This window comes from Falco peregrinus, chromosome 8, assembly GCF_023634155.1.
Source record: "Falco peregrinus isolate bFalPer1 chromosome 8, bFalPer1.pri, whole genome shotgun sequence".
NCBI lineage: Eukaryota > Metazoa > Chordata > Aves > Falconiformes > Falconidae > Falco > Falco peregrinus.
Window position 1 is genome coordinate 932,877 of NC_073728.1, and position 22,067 is coordinate 954,943.

The 22,067-nt window shown below is 46.5% G+C and overlaps 2 protein-coding genes across 6 annotated transcripts; one reads left to right on the forward strand and one right to left on the reverse strand.

Moving 5' to 3' along the window:
• Positions 1–82: 82 nt before the first annotated feature.
• Positions 83–10,280, forward strand: CLK1 (CDC like kinase 1). 4 transcript variants are annotated; one of them, XM_027777563.2, is made up of 13 exons: positions 83–225; positions 4,807–4,964; positions 5,141–5,336; positions 6,475–6,565; positions 7,006–7,072; positions 7,867–7,983; positions 8,119–8,285; positions 8,361–8,455; positions 8,546–8,675; positions 8,808–8,890; positions 9,469–9,548; positions 9,768–9,858; positions 9,960–10,280. In XM_027777563.2, the coding sequence occupies exons 2-13, from the start codon at positions 4,807–4,809 to the stop codon at positions 10,170–10,172; spliced, it is 1,488 nt and encodes a 495-aa protein (XP_027633364.1). In that variant the 5' UTR covers positions 83–225; the 3' UTR covers positions 10,173–10,280. The 4 variants fall into 4 exon arrangements, with proteins under 4 accessions (XP_027633364.1, XP_055667488.1, XP_055667487.1 ...); XM_055811513.1 differs by lacking the exon at positions 83–225 and adding an exon at positions 4,013–4,034; XM_055811512.1 differs by lacking the exon at positions 83–225 and adding an exon at positions 4,021–4,088.
• Positions 10,281–10,587: 307 nt separating this feature from the next.
• Positions 10,588–21,001, reverse strand: BZW1 (basic leucine zipper and W2 domains 1). 2 transcript variants are annotated; one of them, XM_055811525.1, is made up of 12 exons: positions 20,784–21,001; positions 20,339–20,412; positions 17,988–18,164; positions 15,542–15,636; positions 15,224–15,289; positions 14,810–14,945; positions 14,116–14,225; positions 13,826–13,996; positions 13,342–13,488; positions 12,905–13,043; positions 11,935–12,057; positions 10,588–11,714 (listed from the first exon to the last, which is right to left on the reverse strand). In XM_055811525.1, exons 2-12 carry the CDS (start codon positions 20,400–20,402, stop codon positions 11,683–11,685), a joined length of 1,260 nt encoding a protein of 419 aa, XP_055667500.1. In that variant the 5' UTR covers positions 20,403–20,412; positions 20,784–21,001; the 3' UTR covers positions 10,588–11,682. The 2 variants fall into 2 exon arrangements, with proteins under 2 accessions (XP_055667500.1, XP_027633368.2); XM_027777567.2 differs by lacking the exons at positions 20,339–20,412; positions 20,784–21,001 and having other exon boundaries at positions 15,631–15,636; positions 17,988–18,065.
• Positions 21,002–22,067: the final 1,066 nt, after the last annotated feature.

Consider the following 22,067-nt stretch of genomic DNA (forward strand, 5'->3'; position numbering starts at 1 on the left):
CTACCAGTTTTCTGGAACTTTCTCATGTAAATCCTAACCTTCCTTACTTTCCTGGGTTTTTTTAGAAAACCAAGTATGATACACAATTTTTTCCCCTAGGTGAGAGGAGCAGTGTCATAGATAGATGAAACCTTTCTCTCCTAGAGGATTAAAGACCATGTTTAGAGGAGTGCTTGCTCTTGTACTGCTGTGGTGGAATGGTAACCTCTTCAGCCTTCCCGAAAGGTATGTCAGAAACACTCGCTTCTGCCGCTGGTGTAGTGCTTTTGGTATGAAAGAGTAAGTGTTTGTGTCTTTAACATAGCTGTTGATCAAGACCAGGTAACCATGGTTTTACTGTAAGTTGTTTTTCATCACTTTATTGCACAAACAATAGGGGGTAAACACACCAAAAAGTAGTGACAAAAAGACTGTGGTCAGACTTCTAATCAAGAATATCCTGGTGTACCCAAAATAATAAAAGATACTGTGGCCACGATGATGTTGAACAAACGAGAGAGGTACGTTGTTTGGTCTTTGTTTGAGACCAGATATCGTTGGACTCAAATAAGAAAGCTTGCAAGGAGGTACAGAGATACCGATTATTGACCGGTCAAAAGGAAGAATAGAATGCATGCATACATAATGCGTGCGTGTATATCTACATACACGTGTGTGATCCTATGCTCAAGTCTAAGCATAAAATAAACTGGCATAGGCAGGGAAAACAGAGTGATTTGTACACTTCAAAAAAGCCATTCTCCACCTTGGGTGTACTGGGAAAAGAAGAATGTTCTCTTTGTTGCAAATTTAAGAAAAAAATGCATTTGGGTATCAGTTTATATTCGTAAGGCAGGAAAAAATCTATGCGTTTTCAGAGGTTCACTTTGACTACAATACGTAGAGATGAGAGGATATGTTTCTAGTCCCAACTGTGCCTGAGAGAGACAAACAGGAGAGAGTACCCACAGTTCCTGCATCCACCTCATACCATTCTGGACTTCTTCCCCCAATCCTCTCTGGACTCTGTCAACATCACTTAGCGAAGTCCATTCTCATATATATGCCTTGTAATCCTGGGGAGGTCCAGGTCCAGCTGACTTGCCGTCTGCTTTAGACGAATATTTCCCATCTTGAGACTTCGCTGCTTAAAATAAAGAGGGGAACTTATTTGCAAGAGAAGGGCGAAGGTACGCCAGGTACAGGTTACTGAGGCTTTAGTGAGCAGTTAGTTAGTACTCTCTCTGGGACAAAGTTTCTGTGTTCTGCGTGGAGTGTTGCTGAAAGCTCCCAGCCCTTGCTCCAAACTTAATACATTTTACCATAATACTTCAGTCAGTTAAGTAAAGGATTTAACTACTTGATCTCTGTGCTTTCTGTCTATTCTATATAACCAGTGGAATGAGCAAGTAGACGGAAACATGCAACTGCGTGTTTAACTGTTACATTGACACTTCTGTGCAGAAGGACATACTGGAAACTGTCCTACAATGCAAAGGAACCAATACTTTTAAATGTTGACATCTAGCACTGAACTGGGAACAGTTTCAGGTCTATTTGGGTTTTTCCTCTCTACAAAAAGAAGGTTATTACATACAATGTGTGAAATACAGGGACACCATGCAATTTGCTCTCTGGAGGACACATTAAATTTAGATGCTTTCTTTTTTTATCTAAGGCTGTGTAATGAAAGGAGAGTGATCTTATGGGACAGGATTACATCCCAACTTCTAAAAATTGTTATGCCTATTTTCTTGTTTGTGGCTCTGAACCTCTCCCAGGATCTCCTTGACAACCTGGAATACAACAGGAAAAATAATGGTGGGGTTGGTCCCACGCCCTTGTTGAAGAGAAAGCAAAACAGAGTAGGAAGTAACCCAGCTGCACAAGTATGTGATTTTTTTTTTGTGGGCAGTCACTGGGTACAGCATACATGCAAGGTAGTTCTGGTGATGTGTATAATCCTTCCAGTAGCAAAAGTGTTGCAGAGTACTGCTCTTGGTGGTGTTGGCTTGTGCTTGGTGAAATCCTCTGTTTGCTTCCATCAGTTTGGCCCTTTATCACAAACACTAGAGCCACAAGGTGAGCTGGCAAAATAAATCTACCCATGCAAAGAAAACTGTGTACGTTAACACAACAATCCTGCGTTATGACTGCGATGGAGGGTCTCGTCATGTATGTTCTAGATCCTCGGACCTCTGCAGGCATTAGAAAAAACATAGGTAAGGCTAGTGTTTGAAATACATTTTGGTGGGAGCAGTACTTGATCTCAACTGGAGAGCAATGGGCAAAAAGAAAATAATGGTGCGTTATCTATGGGCAGTGTCAAACTTGCAGTTGTAATGTAGGTACATTGATCAGAGGGCCAGGTGGCGAAACAGATTTTAAAAACAGCACAAAGAGAGAGGAGGGTCATTCATCAGGGATGGAAGTGTTTCAGTAGGTTTAATCCTTCCCAGAATAAAAAAAAAATCATTGGGTTGTAGGGGGAACTGATGTGTATAGGCTGTTGCAGTGTTTCAGAACTGCTGTACCCTTGGGTGCTCTTTTCCCACATGAATTGGAGTGCACGTGAGATGTTTGCTTACTGTGGGTTTTTGGGGAGCCGACCTTCAGGCATAATGTGTGGTGCTGGCGGCAGAGGTGACAGCCTGGAGGCAGCTGGCAGGCTCGAGCTGCATCTGAGTGAGCTGGTGGCTGGTGGCTGTGGCGTGGCACGGGCAGCTGCGACAGGGTGGTGAGCAGCAGGGCGGTAGTGTTGCGGGAGGGTCCGCAGCTTGGTTTTTCTTCATTCTGTGGGTGTAGAAGGCTGGTCTGTGTGTTACAGATTGCTAATAAGTTAAGATTGATTGAATTTATTTGATTTTATAAAATCATTTTTAATAGAAATATAGAGGGATAAGAAACATTTTAATGAAACTTATAGTTGCACAGTAAAAGCTATTATGAAATCCTTTGTACAGTCCCGTACCAAGGCCAGAAGAAGGGGCTAGAATCAGTGTTTAAAACTTAGGTAATAAATTTAGGGTTTGAAAGGTTTCTCTGTAGTTAACTAGTCTTCCGTATGTAGGAAGTGTATTGAAATGTCAGAATATAGGATTAATGGGAACTGGGGAGAGTCGACTGGCACAGCTTGTGGTTACCTGCCAAGAAACCGTGAACTTTAGTAGCAGGGAATTCCGGCAGGGGGAGATCGCGACCACCGACTCACATACCACCTACCCAAATCGTACCCCAGACCCATTTCTAGACCTTTCTAACCTTTACTGCGCAGAATCGGATATGGGAGGAGTATGTTAATGATTTTCGGGAAATACTATGATTATGCATGAATACTTAATTGAATATGCGTGAATAAGTTCTATATATGGTGTCTGATTTTGAAGCTTGGTGTGTGTTGAGAGGACTCGCTCACGCACCCGGCCGTCAATAAAGAAGTGTCTGCTTATCTACATCACATTGGGGTCGATAAGTTCTTCATTCCGAGGTTTTGGTAACATGTGCGCTTGGTTGAAGAGTCGCGTTTAGTCTGGTTTTATTTATGTTCTGTTTTAGATCTGAAAACATGACTGGGAGCTAGTAAAAGATACAAGACATGGGGGAAAAAACACAGGAGGGCAGGACATGAGATGACACGACAAATGGCATTCAACCATTTGGATTTTTTTAATGCCGGTGATTTACAAAGAAATTTAGTCACATGTGGCCCTTTAAAGCTCTATTGATTTACAGCCGACTACGTGCTTTGGAAGCCTCTCGCCGCTCCTGCGGGGAAGCACGGGGTGAGGTGCTCCATCCCCCAGGGCGAACAGCGGCGGCACGGCGGGCCGGCGTCTGGCCCCCGACACAGCCCAGCCCCGCGCAGCCCGCTGGGGCAGCCGCGCCGGGGGCGAGGGCCGTGCGGTGCCGCTGGCGAGGGCTGGGCCCCGGGGCGCGGGCAGGGCTGCGCTGCGCTGGCGGCCCCGCCCTCCCGGTGACGCCGCGGACGCGCCTCTGTGACGCGACAGCGCGCTCCAGAACGTTCCTGGCAACGCCATTTTGTGGCGGGTTGCGGGGTGAGGGGCGGCGGTCGGGGCCGGCGGCGGCGGCCTCCGGGCGCGGAGGTGGAGGTGGGGCGCCGCGCGCTTGTTGCGGCCCCGTGCCGCCGGGCCGAGCGGAGCGGGGCGAGGGGCGCCGCCCGGTGCGGGGGCACGAGCGCTGTCTGCCGCCGGTGGGGGGTGGCCGGGCGGCCGGCGGCTCGGCTCGGCTCGTCCCGTCCCCGCCGGAGCAGGCGGGCGGCGCGGCTGGGGCGCTCCTGCCGCCGGGCGGCCGCCATGTTCTCTGCCTGCGCCTTGCTGCGCGCGGGGAGAAAATGGCTTCGCGGCTGCGGCGGGGGGCGGGGGGCGTGCGGGAACGGGAGCGCCCAGCAGCTGCGATCGGCGCGGGGCTGGGAGGCGCCCCCGGGGGCGCGCGCAGCACGTTACGTGCCTTGCGGAGCGAGATGCGGGGCGGGGCGGGGCGCGCGGGAGCCCCGCGGCCTGGCGCTGGCCGCCGCACGGGGCGGGGCCGGGGGCCGTACGAGGCGGGAGCGCGGGGCGCCGGGCGCGGCGGCTGTGAGGCCCTGGGTACGGAGCGGGCTGCTGACCCGTGCGCCCTTGGCGGGAACCGAGCTGGAGAAGCTCGCGGTGTAAAAAATAGCGTGGTAGAAAGAGCAGAGGAAAAGCGAAAATCGGGTATTTGAGGAAAAACGCAGTCTTCGTTGTAGTGTCAATTTGTCAACTAATGGCTTTGAAAATGAACCGTTTGTCTGTGGGGTATAATTCAAAGAGCAAAACATCCTTGTCACAGATGCGGCATTCCAGGCGAACTGTCTATCCCGGCTGGGGTAACAGGGAGAGCCCGGACCACAGAAGGTGCAATAGTGCCGATACGGGTCGGAGGAGATCGGTCAGTCGTGCACAGGAGAACAGGCACTGCAAACAGGATCTTCCCCAGCTTCCTGACAGGTAACTATAACTTTTTGATTTCTGATGCCAGCAAACACATGTTTTTAAGATTTCTGTTATTCTCATCAGGTCATCTGATAATGTATTCGGAGGTGTCTTACAGCTTAAAACAAAAAGCCGTCTTATAGGGGTACTAGGATTATTTTAATAAAGTTTATTTGGTCCTTTGTTTCTAGTACACGTTCAGAAACCAAATCTATAAATGAAAGAGACCATCGTGAACGACGCTATGTTGAAGAATACAGAAACGAGTACAATCAAGGATGCGATATGGGGCATCACAGTAGCAAATCATCAGGTCGTAGTGGGACGAGCAGTTACAAAATGAAATACAAGACACATCACACTACCTGTCATCATCATCGTTCACAGGTGGTGTGACCAATTTTAATTTAGGAAATTTTTTTAATTATTATTTTAAGAAGATAGTTTCTTATCTGGGTGGTAGTAATTGAGTGTGGGGGTTTGGGGTATTCTGTCAATAATATTGATAGTTTATTCCTTTAGCTAGTACTAGTAGATAAATTCTTTATGCTAGGATTTCATTTCCTTCAGTGAAAACGTAGTTGGCGGGTATGCTTGTGGTACCACAGAACATAGCCTTGCGATACGTTCATTGGGTGTATTTGAGCAGATCAATCGATCGTAACCATCAATTGGAGTACTTGAAATACAGGCATCACTTTGATGCTTTCAAAATTTTTCTTACAAGAAGCATTTATTTCAGCCCTACTTGAAAAATTCAAGCACAAGTTTTTAAACCGGCTTTTGACTAAGTATCACTGAAATAGCAAGGAGGTAGTGTCAGGTTCTTACTGTTCTTATTTTTTTTATTTATACAGTAAGATGTGTTAAGTATCACTGAAAAAATCTGTGGAATCAGTTATGTATGATATCTGCCCACTAACAGGGCATTTTTTCTGATCTTTGTTAAATATATGTTAACTCTTAAAAAAGCTGAAGATAGGGTTTATAGTTTTAAGACCTTTGGCTTAGACAGCCTAAAGTAAATGTATAAGCTGTTTATGATTTTTTAAAAAAGATTTGTATGAAATACTCCGACCAATGATGTAATCTCAATTACTTAACGTGGGTATTTTAATTTGGCCACAAGGCTATTTTATATATATACATACATACATACATATAAAAAAGATAATTATTAAATCCTTTTGCTTTAAAAAAAGAAAATACGGGCACTGAAATCCTAGAGTAAAATACAGTGAACCAATCTTCTAAAAGAAAAACAATTGTGTTGTAATTTTTTTGTTGCCTTGCCACTTTTGAGTATCTCATCTGAAAATCTGTTCCTTGCCATGTTTTTCTCCTGTAACATAAACTATGTGCCCTGTGAATTTCCGGGGACTGAATTTGAAATTGCTCCTGCCAACTGTTTGTGGCCTGGCGTGTATCTGAATGCCTGAATATCTCCCCGCTGAATGAATTTCGTATTCTGACCTGAATTCACTCGGGTTTATTGATTGGCTGGACGATCTTGGTGCCGTTCCAGAAGAGTCATCGAAGGAAAAGATCCAGGAGTGTAGAGGATGATGAGGAGGGTCACCTGATCTGTCAGAGTGGAGACGTACTAAGTGCAAGATGTATAGAATATTTTTCAAAATCTATTAACTTTTCAGATAGAATAAGTTCTTTTAGCATAAGATGTGAGGGGGCTTTGGAAGTCTTTTCTTTCTGTCTTGACTTGTTTTGTTTGGGGGTGGGGATTGTTACTCTTCTTCTGTAGAACTTAAACATACTCCTTTTTTCTTTTTCCCTCGCCCTGCCCCCCTGCCCCCCCCAAGCAGTAAATGAAGTTAATGAACCTACTAGAACGAGATGCCTGTAAATGTACCTTGATGAGAGTTGTCCAATAACACCTCTCAAACTAGACATTGACAAGTTAAAGCAGCACAGTCTAGAATAGCTTCAGTGATAGTCCTTCATCTTTTTGTTTGTTTTGGTTTTGTTTGTTTGCTTTTTTAAAAAAAAAATACCTGAGTAACTTCACAGCTTCTGTGACTGAGAGTTCTTGTCTTTATAGATGAGATCGTTGCTACTTTGGGTGAAGGAGCTTTTGGAAAAGTAGTGGAATGCATTGATCACAAAATGTAAGTCTTTAATTAAAAACACGTGAAACTCTTCTTACCGCTGCTACCATAGTGTTGTTCATGAAGTGCTTTTGGATTGTATCAGGTTTTGCAGGTGCCCCCTGGCCTGGTAGAGGTCAAGGGCTGATGGGGAGGGGGTGGCCTAGACAGCGTGGGGTGAAGCTGCACCCCCAACACTGGGCGGTCCTGGGGTCTGTACCACCCCCAGTCTGTACAGTCAGTACAGTCTCTTGACCTCCCGTGGCTTGCCTTAAAAGTATCTCTGACGGTGCTGTGCCATTTGGGTTCTAGCAGCAACTATATTGCAAATAAAGGGATTTCGTGCTGGACGGCAGTTTCACTGCGTGCAGAACGGTGTGAAGCTAGGCTGTCTTTGTAGTCACTGCACAGGGTATCCGACACCTCAGTTTGTGCTGCTGGAGCGGCTGAAGGCGGCTTGTCATTTTTGACAGTCGTGTTGTGCTGTGAGGTGTGGAGGTGTGGAAGTTACTCCAGTATTAGCCCAGTACATGTAAATAGAAAGGGGAGGTAAATGGGGCTTTTAACCTGTGAGAGTAATACTAATATATATAAGGTATCATCAAGTATGTTTTCAAAAATGTAAAGATTAAATTTTAGTTCTGTTTGTGCATTGACGAACCTTGGTTATATCACATCAGTATGTACTTAAAACATCCCCCCGACCTTTTCCTGGTAAGGTTGCTGCCCTTTTAAACAATGTATATAGTGATTACTGAACATCATTAGTTAAAACTACTCATTGTTCTAATGACTGTTGAAACCTGTCTTTGCAGGGAAGGCAGACATGTAGCTGTGAAAATTGTAAAAAATGTTGATAGGTACTCCGAAGCCGCTCATGCAGAAATACAAGTACTGGCACATTTAAATGCATCTGATCCCAACAATACGTAGTAAGTGTATAAAGCTGACTGTACTTTGTTTTGGCTTTAGAAGTTCTGTGACATCGCCTTCTGTAACGTGTGTCGTACGTAGCTCAGCATTATGCAACTTCCTGTTGCAATTCATGCATTTTCCTGCTTTTGCAGTCGCTGTGTCCAGATGTTAGAATGGTTTGAGTACTATGGACATGTTTGCATTGTTTTTGAGCTACTGGGGCTCAGCACCTATGACTTTATTAAAGAGAATGGCTTTCTGCCGTTTCGGCTGGACCACATTAGACAGATGGCGTATCAGATCTGCAAATCTGTGAACTGTAAGTATGTTTCTTTCCTTGCTTTGTTAAATGCGCTTTGTGGAATTGGCTAACTCTTCTCTTGTTACCTCGCAGTTTTGCATTTGAACAAGCTGACACATACAGATCTCAAACCAGAAAACATTTTATTTGTGAAATCTGACTACGTAGAAGAGTATAACCCCAAACTGGTAAATTGCTGTCCTCTTCCCCACCTCCCCCTCAGCCACTATCTGGGTGTATTTGGTCACTTGCATCTATCTTACTGCGTTTCATTTCAGAAATGCGATGAACGCACACTAAAAAATCCAGACATCAAAGTTGTGGACTTCGGGAGCGCAACGTACGATGACGAGTATCATAGCACCTTGGTGTCTACAAGACATTACAGAGCTCCTGAAGTGATCCTAGGTCAGTAGCAGCCTCTTAGGCTGATCTTTTCACCCGAGATGCTTTTGTGTGCCATTGAAGCGTGCCACAGAAGTGTTGTGCGTCTTGCTTGAACTGTTCGCAGTCTAGTACAAACATGGATCTTTTTCACAGCACTGGGATGGTCACAGCCATGCGATGTCTGGAGCATAGGATGCATCCTCATAGAGTACTACCTGGGATTCACAGTATTTCCAGTAGGTAACAGTGAACCTCAAAATGACACAGCATGTGTAATGCTCCTCAGGTTGGTGAAAATCTGCTATGGAGAGGGGGGGGACTAAGGGGAATGGTCTGTGCAGGAAATTCAGCTGCATTTCTCTGTAATGCTGAGTTGAAGAGAACAGAAGACGCAGGCCCAAAGGAACTTTCTCAGCAGGTGCCTACAGGTTCATTTCAGTAAACATTTTGGCAGCAGCTTGACAGGAAGGATCACCCCGTTAGCATTTGTAACTTACAGTAATTTACACACTAGTAACAGATGCAGCTTTATCTGTCACCACCAGCAAACACTACTCAAAATACCTGAATTTGGTCATCTTGACTGTATTGCTGCAACTCAAAATTTATTAGCAAAGAAAGAAAAGGTAGGGCCAAGGGAAAAAAACCTCCAGTATGTTGTAACATATTTCAGGAACTGATGACTACAGCCTCTCTTCTTGCCTTGATCTGAAATTTACTCTTTGCAGAGTACAGTCAAAGATGAAGCAAGGCCAGGGTGTGGTGGTTGCTCACTGTTAGAAGTTACTACAACTTTGTCTTGATTTCCCTGCAGACCCATGACAGCAAAGAACACCTGGCAATGATGGAGCAAATACTGGGGCCCTTGCCAAATCATATGATAAAGAAAACCAGGTAATTATGGTTTTCCATACTGGACTGCTATAAATACTCTCAGATTTGGTTTAGTAGCACATTTTTTAAAGTTTAATAAGCTCAGATTCATCCTTTTGCTTTATTTAACAAGCTGTCCACTCTTGAGGAGTGTTCCCAAGCTGTGAAGGAACATGCTAATAAACTTCTATTGAAGGGACAGAACAGAATCTCTGAGTAACAAACTGTGGTCTGTTTAAGGAAACGCAAGTATTTCCGTCATGACCGGCTGGACTGGGATGAGCACAGCTCTGCTGGCAGATATGTCGCAAGGCGCTGTAAGCCACTGAAGGTAGGCTGACAGAAGGAAAATGCTTTTGGGGAAGAGGAGCTTTAGGTGCAGTTAAAGGTAAAATTAAAAAAGAAATGCATTTTGTTGTTTTCTTCATGAAGGAATTAATGACCTGCCATGATTCTGACCACGAGAACCTCTTTGACCTCATTCAGAAGATGCTCGAGTATGATCCAGCCAAGCGCATCACTCTTGAAGAAGCCCTGAAACATCCTTTCTTCTCCCCCCTGAAACAGCGGAAAAGGGCGCTGTCTCCTGCAGCGGAACAGGCTGACACAGATGTCAGCACACCAAAGAAACACAAAAAGTGTTAAAATATTTATTGTGCACTTATTTTGTAAGAGCCTTATTTTGTATTGTAACTCTTTGGATACTGAAGTTAAATCCAGCTGCTGGCATAAAACTTATTTAAGAAAAAGGTAGTGATGCACCTGGTTACATTTGCTCAGCAAACACAGATCTCAGCATATGTGCACTTGTAAAGAAGAAAAAGAGCACCCTCTAGAAAACATGCCTACTTACCAGCAAGGAGGTGTTACCAATTGTGTTTTATTCAACTGTCACTGGAATAGCAAACACCCTTTTAAGTGTCGCTGATGCTTCCTTTTTGGGTGAGAGAACAGACACAGCCCTTAATGGGTAAAGATGGCCTTTATTTGGTTAAAAATAAGGTACAAAGTAAGGAAGATCACTGTAGTACTGAACAGATTGCACTGTGATCACAAGGGGGGTGTGTGTTTTGGTTTTGTTTTTTTTTTTTTTAATTTTAGTAGGCATATTCTGGTTACCATCATTCAGTTAATGCTTATTTACTAGCTTACAACAGTATATTCTTTACTTTTACCAAATTATGAATTATCCTTGAATTATGAGCTGTCCTGAGAATTTCAGTTAAGAACTTAAAAGTTTCAGGGTAGATAAACTGTTTGGTTTGACATGTCAACTACCAGCATGAAGGAGCCTGTAAAGTTCAGGGAGAGGGGGGCATTCTGCCTGCCTTGCCCCCAGCAGCACGCACCACCTAGCCCTGTCGCAAGCAAGCTGCTCAGCCCGCGAGCTGCTGGGCGGCTGCCTGCGGAGCAGCACTGCTGGAACTCTCCAGGAGAGCGGTGGCGCAACTGCCCCTGGCTGTAAGGCAGGCTCGGACATGCCTCCCTTGTCCCCCACCATCATTGCCATTTGCTGCCACCAGAACAGCTTCTCTCCGGTAGGACACAGAGCTCCCTAGAGCAGGGCAGCTGCCTCGCTGGGCAGCTGGAATGGAGGAAGAGAGGACTGCTTTATGCTGGAAGCAGGGTAAGAGATGAAGTCCTTGGGGAGACGGACAACCACCGATGGATGGGGTTATTGGGAGCAAGTGGCACAGACAAGCATCACAGCAAGTTAGCACACAAGCCATGGCCTCTTCACTTCAGAGGCTTTTTACAGTTTTAATTTGCAAACAGAACTGCCATAAATCTCATTCACCATATCATGTCTACTGAAATAATAGATAGAAAACCCAAAGGGTAAAATTAATCTTGTTGTGGAAGGCCTTAAATTACATTATTACAGTAGAAAATACAGGAGGTAGAATATAACTGAAAGGACAAAATGCAGATTAAGAGTCAAATCTATAATGGCTCCTGTAAGCTACGTAAGACATAGTTTTAAAAACTAAACCCAGTATTTCAGTAACTATAGAAAACGGTTAATGTAAATTGCCATGAGAGCCCTTATATCATGCTTGATACAGGGAGGTAGGATGTAAGAATCAGAAGGACACGTGAGACATGACACTATCTACAGCTCCTGTTTGCTTTACTGAGGACAGTGCTTTGCAGGTCAGTCGCCCTCTTCAGCTTCAGACTCTGACTCTGGAACAGAGAGACGGTTGGAACTGGCAGCCAGCAGCCCAGCCCCCCGCAGCCCCCCCCCCAGCTCAGCTGCTGCCCTGCACAACGCCTACTGTCAATGCATGGGGCGGGGGATACCACCCCCCAGTCCAGAGGGGCAGTTCCCACCCTGCATGCCCAAAACAAAGCATCAGCACACAGAGGTTCCCAAAATGAGCTTGTAAACTGAGCTGCTGCTTACCTTCTTCAGCATTTTTGAGCCATTCAACAAACTTCTTCATTTGCTCCAGAAAGACACTCTTTCCTTTTGCAAGATGTGCATCTTTATACCACTTCAGGATGGGTTCTTCACTCAGAACTTCAGCTGTAATATGTCCAAGAGCAGAATTAACACAGCGCACCACTGAATGCCAGCTGGTGAGAGCCCCTGACTGGCAGCCTCTGCTTCCTCCCCTGGAAGCAGCACCGCAGGCTCCTTCCCTGGGTACGGCTGGACACACCTGCACCCATACAATCGGCACCCATTTCAGAGTGGCTGCTGGGGGTTTCCCGAGCACTGCCCCCTAACAGGCTCGAGTATTTTGTAGCCATTTGCAGCAACACGCTCGTAAGGAAAGCTTCAGGCAACAGTTAAGGACAGATGCAAATTCTCTGAAGCCCAAAGTACACCACAGGAAGCATTTTAGGTTAGTTTTACAAGTACAACATGATGTTCAGTTTAACATGTTTCCTGATGTTCCCACCGGCATACAGCATGTTTTGCCCCAACACCTTATAACAGCCATTTAAGAGAGCCTAGAGCACCCCACAATACCTTGGTGGCCACCATCTCTGGCTATTTACAGTCAATGTTCAGAGAGCGCACTAAGAAGAACACACTGTCATGCGTCTTTCCCTATGTGATTGGCCAAAGAGCCTCTAAAACCCGAGTTCAGCTTTGATCTACCCCAACTCTTAAAGCCTAGAGACAGGCAGCACCCTTGTCTAAAGGAGTGCTTCCCCACGTGCCAAGGACAGCTGCATCCACCTTTGTGTTCCACTGCTCCACCTCTGCAAACCAGAGGTAGAAAATTCTTCAGCCCATGAAGTGCAATGGTGTAGCACTGACCTTCCCTAAAGGTCTTAGCAGGACTGAAGCCTTCTGCAAATACAGGCTTTAAAAAACCCCGACCAAACAAGAGCAACCCCACAGAACCCCACACAGAAGTTACCTTTATAGAAGAGCACCACTATTTTCTGGAAGGCCTTCATGAAGTGAATGTTGTCATAACAATACTCCTGAATCTTCAACAGAAGAGTCAGCTCTGACTGACCTTGGGTAGTAAAGGCAGCGAGTAGAGGGCTGTATTGCTGTAACAGGAAGGACAGGTTGGCGCACACAGAGCACCACATTTACCACCTGCCTAAACTGGCTTCATGTAGCAATGCCTGCCCCCCCTCAGAGCGCCCCTGCAGAAGTCACACCGCTTTCGCCTCAGTAACATGGACTATAAATACCACCGTTACAAGGAGTAGTAGTCCCTGTCTAATGCTGTCTCTGTGTGAGGCGGGCTGTATGTTCAAACTCATTCAGAAAGGGAGCTGGCGACAAGAGGAAAGCCCGAGCCCTACCCAACAGGTGCTGAAGTCCTCACTCAAGTTACAATACCTTCAAGTGCTTAATGGCTTGCTCTGCTACCAGCTCCTCCTTTTTGTTCCATTCCACTGTGCTCATCACACTCGACCAGATTATGGCTACCACAGTTTGTTCCGAGATGTTGTTTTTCTTCATCTCCTCCTTCACGTACAAGATTATCTGGCAGTTAGAACCAAAGAGTCAGCACACAGACCACATACAACACAAAGCCAAATTAAAAACTTTGTTCTAAGAGTAACCCAGAAGCCTTCAGAACCACAAACAACCCCTGTGATCATACAGTAGGATTCACGACATTAAGACTATGAAGCCAATAGCGAAACACCTTGATCATAACTTTACTTCTTAGGGAGAGCTCAGTGTTTAAGTTCAGTATTTAATTAGGCATGTATCTTCAGATTAGTATTAAATGCTATTGTATTTCAGATGATTTGAGACAAATTCCTACAGAAAAAAAGAAAAAAAAAAGCACCTCCATCTTGTTACAAGTACTTACATCCTTGAACGGATCGCCCCGTGACATCTGCTCCTGAAGTTCTTTCTGCAGCTCTTTCCGAGCCCCTATGGTTTGTTGGTTTCGAACATACTCGGAAAGTTCTTTTAGTCCTGCTTCAGTGAAGTACTTGGAGAAGTGTTCAACACTTTGTTTGTTGGCTGGGAAGAGTTCCTGAAAACAAAGTTTACACCAACTCTTTCACAAAAGAAACACATGTTGAGTACTTTCCTGGTAAATGCCATTTACTAAACTGGCTTAAGTAGTAAATCAGCGCTTTTGGTGGTACTCACCATCAGCCTGTTATCCATGTTTACTTTACGAAGACTGACAGCCACTGCATTAATATCTTTCTCATTTATCCATGATTTGAACAGCTTGACTGCGAAAGCTGCAGAAACACCTGTGTAACAGGAACAGTACTATTATTACTGAAATTCAAAGCAACGGGAATCATAAGGCCTCAGAGCACCGGGCACCTAGTTTGTCACACCCCTGCTCAAAGCAGCAGCAGCTGTGCTCAGAGGCAGCCCCGACACAAGCTGCGGTACCTCCACCTGAGGATACTGCAGACTCCGGCACATTGGACTTTTCCCACCACTCAGCATCACGAAGGCTTCCCGGCAATAAATTCAACTCTCCTTGCTGTAATTTAGGCAGGAGCCTGAAGACATGACACGCCTTCTGCATCCTGCAAGGCACCTCTCCAAAATACGGTACCTGCTGGGCAAGGCCAGTGATGGCAGCCCCCAGTGTCACGCAGAGAAGCCCTACGCGCAGGCTTTCTGGAAATGGCTAGTTCTCTAAAGTCTTAGCAAGACCTTCCAGGCCGCAAGGCAAAACGTTTACTTCTGCTAATCCTGTAGTAACTATCACGAGATGAAGCCACTGAGCTGCAAGAATGTACTGTCACCACATCTTCCACCCGCTTGTCACAGTTCTGTCCCCCACCATCCTTCCCTAAAGGAGGAGCTGGGCAACACTTACCTTCTTTAACCAAGTTCTCGTTGTAAAGACTGTTGAGAATCGATGCATTGAGTGTCCCATTGGCTAGCAGAATACCTGTCAGCATGGCCAGCTTGTTCCGCTCAGACTCTGAGAACCCTTTCAGGAACAGCAGCAACTGCAAGAGGAAGTAAGAGGAACCACCCTCCTCTCACTAAACTGGCTACTGCCTCCATGTTAAGACACTTTTCTTTCAGGCAAGCTATTCAACTAGCAGAAGCACTAGTTCACAGTAGTCTTCTCCACTAATCATACAAGCTAGCTGCTGTTCCATTAACAACCTTAAAAGCGTTGTATTTTGATAACCCACTGTATTATATAATTCTTCTGTACAGAGTGATTAACTAGCAGAATTTCAAGGTTTGTTTTGTCTGCTGCTAAGAACCTACTCCATACCTTTTTGACTTCATCTTCAAAGCCTTTCTCCAGGTACTTGTAACGCCTGATTAGCTTGTTAAAAACCTAAAAAGATACAGACTATATTATTTTTTGCTCTGAACTATCATTTCATTAGAAATTTTTTTTAAAAAATCAAGTTCAGTAAGTTGGTGTGAACTCTTTAGAGCACTTTTAGCTTGCAACAGTGCTACTCTACCTCTTCTAGTAAGCTGCTTAAAGCCATACATTACTTTTATCTAAACTTCCAACTACACAAACATTTCATTTTTGACCACCGAAGAGTTTAAGTTAAATAGTACTTATTTCAGAACTAACCTGAGCAAACGCTTGCATGGTTTCTAGGTCTTCCTGTGCTGCAAATACACAGACGTTTGTGCGTGTCATGTCATCAGCCAGGGTACCACCTGGGGCTAAAGAAGGGTTTCAGCATTAGTGGCATTACTCCCCAGTGAGAGTACTGAGTGCTCCTCACATTAACAATCCCAGTACCTGTAACATGCAATGCATCGTCCTTTCGCGGTGAACTGAATGACTGGATCACTGAAGACAACCCTACATTTCCATCCGCTCCACTGCTGTAGTGGAACTTTTGAATCAGCAGCTTAGACATGAACATTTAAATATCCTGCCTCCCCTACTTACTGCTAGAGTGGATTGGCAACACATCTTGTATAAGGTATGGATTAAGTTAACATGACTGTATGAGCTCCTCTTCCCTTTTAAAGGAAGCCACTGAAGCTGCTCAATCCTAGCAAGTGTCCTTTTAGTGCCTGCTGCAATAGTGCTGCTTTGTTAGTAGGTGTATTTTAAACAGTAAGTCACAACAAGAGATGAAACATGTAGACATGCATGTTCAAAATTCAGTGCCCCAGAGATGAGCTTGAAACTTTAGTCCTGAAAGACACTTCAGCTTTTTAGCTGCTAATTAGAAAATGCTATTTCACCATTCTTCTTTAGTTTAATGCAAGCATTTGACTGGTAGCCAGGCTACTTCACTAACTTGGGTAAATTCAAGTCACCAACTCCAGCGTCAGAATATCTCATCACCAATTTCTATGCCATTCTACATGTAAGGGAGATCCTTTTGTTATATATTAGCCAGAAATGCAACTTAAAGATAGAGATAAGCATTAATGGCAATAATATTAAAAGGTGGTAAGGCAACAGGATGCCAGTTTTTATTTTGGCCTTGTCTGAAGATCAAAGCTAGTTACTTAGCTACTTGTTACCTTGTTACAGTCAGGGAATGGAGTAAAGGATCTCTGTATCTCCATTAGTGCAGCATTGCATTTTTCCCTTTTTCTCAGCCTCACTCCTAGAAGGAACACTTCCTAACACAGTCTGCACTGCTTTAAGACTCTTGAATGTAAACCCACAGATTGTAATGACTTGTACATTGACAGTTTCAAGTACTAATGCTCCACGTGTCAGACAAGTTTACTTACTTGTACTACCAGCTCAGCAAAAGAGACTCTTGCCAAAAGGAACATCACAGCTAACTTCAGTCTGCATAACACTGTTCCAATACACAGCTTTGGGATAAGCAGGCACGTAAGTTAAACCATGTTGAAAGCCTTCTTTTCCAGCATTTGTTTGAGCAAGTCCCCTGCCATTTCTATGGTATCAGTGCAAGAACCTCCTCAACAGGCAACAGATGCACCCTCCCAAGCCAGCCACCCCCACTACAGAACTGCCATTCACAGCCTGACTGTGGCCCACAGTCAGGTATTTCCTCTCCTCCCCCCAGGCATTTAGGTAATTTGAATTCTATTTCTGCTAGGTTACAGAAAACCTTCTACAACTGCTAAATTTCTCATTTAAAGTCCTCACCCCCAACTACTGCCTAACAAATGTTACAATCTGAGACAGACCTCTCCCAGTCCAGGCGAACACCACAGAGGGTCCTCTTCACGGCCTCATTTTAAATGGGTCCCTGCCATCTGAACCACTTCTCACTAAACAGCATTTAGTCAAGCAGGAAATGTAAAGTATAAATCTAAAATCTAGAAGTACCACTTTTTTTTTTTTTACTTTTCTACCTTGTTTAGTTTCATCTGCTTCTTACTTGGTTGGTGAGCATCTGTTCCACTCTTTGCTCTTTACACACAGCGGGCATGTGAGTTTACAAGACTTTCCACCACACATTTCACTTCCTCAGTTTTCTGCCAACTCAACCGCCCTCTCATTTCTCTCTCCCCCATATCTGCTAGAGCCCACAATTTCACTATTGTCAACAACAAAGGATTTGTAATAGCATTTCTAAGACTAAGCGCATCCAATTCTTCTGTAAACAATACTGCTTTCCAAAATAACAGGGCAGGGTGCACAAAGCACAGGATCATGTCAGATTCTTTCAGGGCAACTCTGCTGGTCTTCCAACCACAGATCTCACACCTCAAACAAGCACTCAGCCATTTCACATCAGCAGAAGTGAACCTGACTACAGAGTCAAGCTCCACTCCTGGTTTAAAAAAAAAAAAAACAAAACCACAAAACTAAAATCCAATATATTTTCCTTTAAGCCCAATATGTACAGTCTACACTTCGAAGAATGCAAACTGACTCAAGCAAAACTACACCAGAGTATTCCTTACAGGAATCTGAATGCTCAGTCAGTCACCAAGATGGTCAGGTAGTTTTACCACAGATAAGTTAAACCCTGTTCTACATGCTCAATGGGCTCTTTAGCGGAGTATTTGCACTGAAAGAAAACAGTGAGCTTTTGTAGAGTCAAGACAGCAACCCCATCAACAGGACTTACCCAGCATTCCACCAGCCACCAGGATGTCAAAAAGCGTTTCTGCATAGCGGCGATAGTCAAGTTTTGCACCAGAAGCATCAAGAAACTTTGCTACTGCCTCCAAGTCAGTGCCAGTTTCAGTTAAACCTTGAATAATACAGTCCTGGAACTGAGTAGGGTCAAACCTCTCTTTTTCATCTGTAAAGACAGTGTTGAATTAAGTTGCCATAAACAGCTGTTTAGTTTTTAAAGTTTGTAATTTCAATCTCACTTCTAAAAAAACCAAGAACACCCCATCCAAAACCAAAAAAAAAAAAAAAACCCACCCCAAAAACTACCCCAACCTAAACCAAACTTGCCCTGACGAGCCTGACAACTGGTATTAACTAGCACAAACAGTGGCTTAACAGTGTAGCTGAAACAGCTATATGGGCCATTGAAATTCATTAAGAAGTTTTCCTGCTTTCACTCCCCTATTCACTCAAGGCTTGAAGAAAGGCTATCAAAAGCTAAACCATTTGTTAGTTACCTCCAATCGAATTTTTAACTGTACTTTCACCGAGAACAGTTGTTTGTGATGATCATTGGTTGGCTCTAATAAAGCTTATCTGACTTCTCAGTTCGATTTTTATACCCCCGTTCACATGTCAGATCACTCCTTCCCTCCAAAAACAGAGGCCGAGCTACATTGCTAGAAGGCAATTCTTAATACCTGCCCCTATAGTTTTGTACATTTGACTCCATTAATCATGTACCTTTTCCAGCCCTTTGGGCCTCTCCCTGTTTTGGATGAAATATTCTGACCAAAAGGCTGCACACCATCATCATGTTACAGCTAACCAACACTACTTGCTTTCTGGCTATGAAGACCACCCCCTCCTCAAAATACAGAGTAAAATGAGCTTGAAAGAATTGATTTTCCTCAAGTGCCTGGAAGAAAAGTAGAAATCTGAGCCAACTTCTTATTTTTAGATAAATATGAAGTGATGGACTATTAACTACAGATCTGTTTAGCATCCTTTGTTGTTGTTAAAGCAGAACACGTTTCTTCACATTTGAGATGTATCAGTTGTTCATAGCCTTGTTTTCACTATAGGTAAGGCATAGTTAATACGCAACAAATCCACCCATGTAACTAACAGAAAGCCTTAAATAGAAGAGGTCCTCAGCTTCACTCATCTCAGTCTGTCCTTGGACTATGTAAGCCACGAGAAGAAAGACTTCCAAAGAAACAGCACTCGGCTGCTGACCTTACTTTGAGTGCTGTCTACAATTGCCTAGCCAGCTTGGTTAGCATCTGCTAGCAACCTTTCCGTAAGGAACTACACTTAATGCAAGTACCAACAAGCTGGTAAAGGGGGGAAGTCTGGAAATACTCGATCAGTTATCTTCCAGGACAGATCCACAAAGCTCACTGTTACCACAGAGCTGCTTGGAAGCCAAACTATGGTTAAATGTTTAAACAAACAAAAACAGAGAAGAGAGACAAAACCCCAGGACACTAGCATTTAATTGGCTGGACAGACTAAATCCAACTCTCTCAACAGTTTCTCAGGGTGGTTGTGCTTTAACATTATAATAGGTTCTGCAGGTAAACACGTACATGTACTGCTGTACAACTTCATTAGTCATTTGGTATGTACGCCATCCTTAATGCTGTCAGTTTTGAGCTGGAAAACTGCTAGCATATTAGTAAAACAGTGTTAAACAGAACTGTAAAGAGCTGTCCCTACTTCCTCTTTAGCTTTAAGAAAAGCACCACCACGATACTAAACCAAATTACTCATCACACCTCTTCAGTCATTAACTCTTCTTACAGGAATAACTGTGCGCATACAGAGCTAGGCACTTGCACATCCCACACTAAGGGGTTTTTTTTGTTTGTACGGATGGAGGAGTGGGTGGGTATGTGGGGTTTTGGTTTCTTGTTTTGTGAGGGTTTTTTAAATTCAAATCAGGTATTCTTAGAGCGTTAAGGGCACAATATAACTTTTACCCAGTGGCTAAGGCTGAAATTCTTACCAGGTTAGATACTCCTTAGATCCAAGTACTAACCTGCGACAAGCCTGTGCTGGAGCTGCCCGTACATCGGGGCTACTAAAAGCTTCTGCCTCCAGGCTGCGCACACTCGGTACAGTGCTAGCGTGACCATCTATTAGGCCAAGGTTACCACCGTAAATTCAGCTACAATTCTTACTGCTAAATACTTTTTATTAGTGCAGAGAACGTTCTGGCACCCAGAGTTAGCCTCAAGCCCTTGCAATTAGCACGGTCTCCGGTAAAAGATTCAGGGGAGCATACAGGCCTCGGCTTGCCTAGCGACAGAAACCGAGGGCGCTCGGGGCCGCAGGCGCGCGCCGCCCATCGCTTACCTCTTTTTCTGGTTTTAAAACGCTGGCCCGATAGCGTCGGCTTCTGCGGCTTTTGATTATTCATAAAAGACACCCTGCGAGGAAGCAGGAACACGCCTCAGGGCGCTGGCGACGGAGCCCGCCCGCCGCGCGGCCTCCCCCTTCCCCGGCCTCCATCTTCCCCGCGGCACAGCTCGGCTGGCGGGGGGCGCCCGCCCCGTCCCGGTCCCCCGTAACGCCACGGGCCTCCCCGGGCGGCGGCGGCACCTCCCAGCCCGGGCACAGCGCGGAGCCGCCGCGCCCCGCGACCGCGCAGGGGAAGGTGGGGAGCGCGCCCCGCCGCCCCGACCGCGCCGCAGCCCTTAGGCCCGGCCCGGCGGCAGCCGGCCCCATCCGGCCGCGCCAGCCCCCGCCTCCCGCCGGCGGCGCGCCGCAGCCGCCCCCCGCCCGGGGCCCGTCTCCTCACCGACTTTAAGGCAGAGAGAAAACGCCCGAGCGGCCCGGAGCGGAGACGGGCGCGAGCAGCGGCGGGGAGCGGCGGCAGCGGCGACGACGAGAGCTCTGCGGGCGGAACCAACGCGAGAGGAAGACGGGAGGGCGCGCTCCGCCCCGCCCGGGACGCACCAACCCGGCCGTGAGGACAGAGGGGAAAGGGGCCGGGGAAGGAGGCCGGCCCTCCCCGGTGCCGCTTGCTCCCCGCGGCCGGCCCCGCGCTGCGGGCCCACGGCGAGGCGCTCCCCCTCCCCGCCGGCGAGGCTGCCCGGCCGATCCGCCTCCCCGCCGGCGGGCGCGTTCGTCATCTACCCTCACGGGCCAGTAGCCGCCTGGCGCCCCCCCCCCGCGCCGGCGGTGCCCGTGGGTGCACCCGGCGGGGGAGCGCGGCGCCCTCTGGCGGCGGCGGGGCGACCCCAGCTCCGCTCCGCTGCTCCGGCGGGGCGTGGGGTGCTGTGGCCGCTGCCGGTTGCCCGCGGACCGTCCCGCTGCGCGCAGCCCCTCAGCGGGGCTCGAGTTCAGCCCCGCCCGGGACGCGCCCCGGCCGGGCACAAAAGCCGGGCGACGGAACGCAGGCCGCTCCGGAGGGGAAAGGCGTTCCCGGCGCCCGCCCTAGCGCAGGCCGCCGCGGCGCGGTAGGGCCGGCCAGGTGCTTGCCGCCGCCGCCGGGCGGTGAGATGTGCCCGGGCGAAGCGCGACCGGCCGGGCCCCCTGCACCCCGGCGCTCGGGGGAGCGGCGCCGCCCGTCCCCGCCTCCCCGAGGCGGGCGCTGCGGGCCCCGGGCGCACTGACCGCCGGCCGCGCTCCGTATCCGGGGTGGGAGCTGGGCCCCGCCGACACCGAAGGGAGCGTGGCTCCTGGCCTCGGTATTGTAGGGTTTCACTCCCCGCCTCAGAATCACTCGTTCAGCAAGGAAACACGGCTTTTGGAGGGGAACTCGCCGGTCAATACGTTACATCCCTTCCCCGATCATCGCTACTTAGTGAGAGCTGTACAGCTTCCTGCCGAAGTAAACCGGCTGTTTTTGAAGGGCTGATGTCTTAATCGATTAAGTTTTGAACAATCAGACTCACAGAACAGCTTTAGACAAAGCTGCTGTCAAGCCATTCTTGTTCATTTAAATACAGAGTAACGGGCAGAAAATCTGCCAGCCCAGACCCTGTTCTCACTTTCAAATGGATTAGATTATTCCAGATTCAGATTTGACAAGCCGTTTTGTACAATTTACTTGATATGTATATCGGAGACATCATCAACA

Bases quoted from the DNA above. Each gene is read 5' to 3' on its own strand.
- CLK1 (XM_027777563.2), top strand. From the start codon at position 4,807: ATGCGGCATTCCAGGCGAACTGTCTATCCCGGCTGGGGTAACAGGGAG. The intron at 4,965-5,140 runs GTAACTATAACT...CTTTGTTTCTAG, and splicing joins CTTCCCCAGCTTCCTGACAG to TACACGTTCAGAAACCAAAT. The intron at 7,073-7,866 runs GTAAGTCTTTAA...CTGTCTTTGCAG, and splicing joins GAATGCATTGATCACAAAAT to GGAAGGCAGACATGTAGCTG.
- BZW1 (XM_055811525.1), bottom strand. From the start codon at position 20,402: ATGAATAATCAAAAGCCGCAGAAGCCGACGCTATCGGGCCAGCGTTTT. The intron at 14,226-14,809 runs GTAAGTGTTGCC...CCTGTTACACAG, and splicing joins CGAGAACTTGGTTAAAGAAG to GTGTTTCTGCAGCTTTCGCA. The intron at 13,489-13,825 runs GTAAGTACTTGT...TCTAACTGCCAG, and splicing joins GGGGCGATCCGTTCAAGGAT to ATAATCTTGTACGTGAAGGA.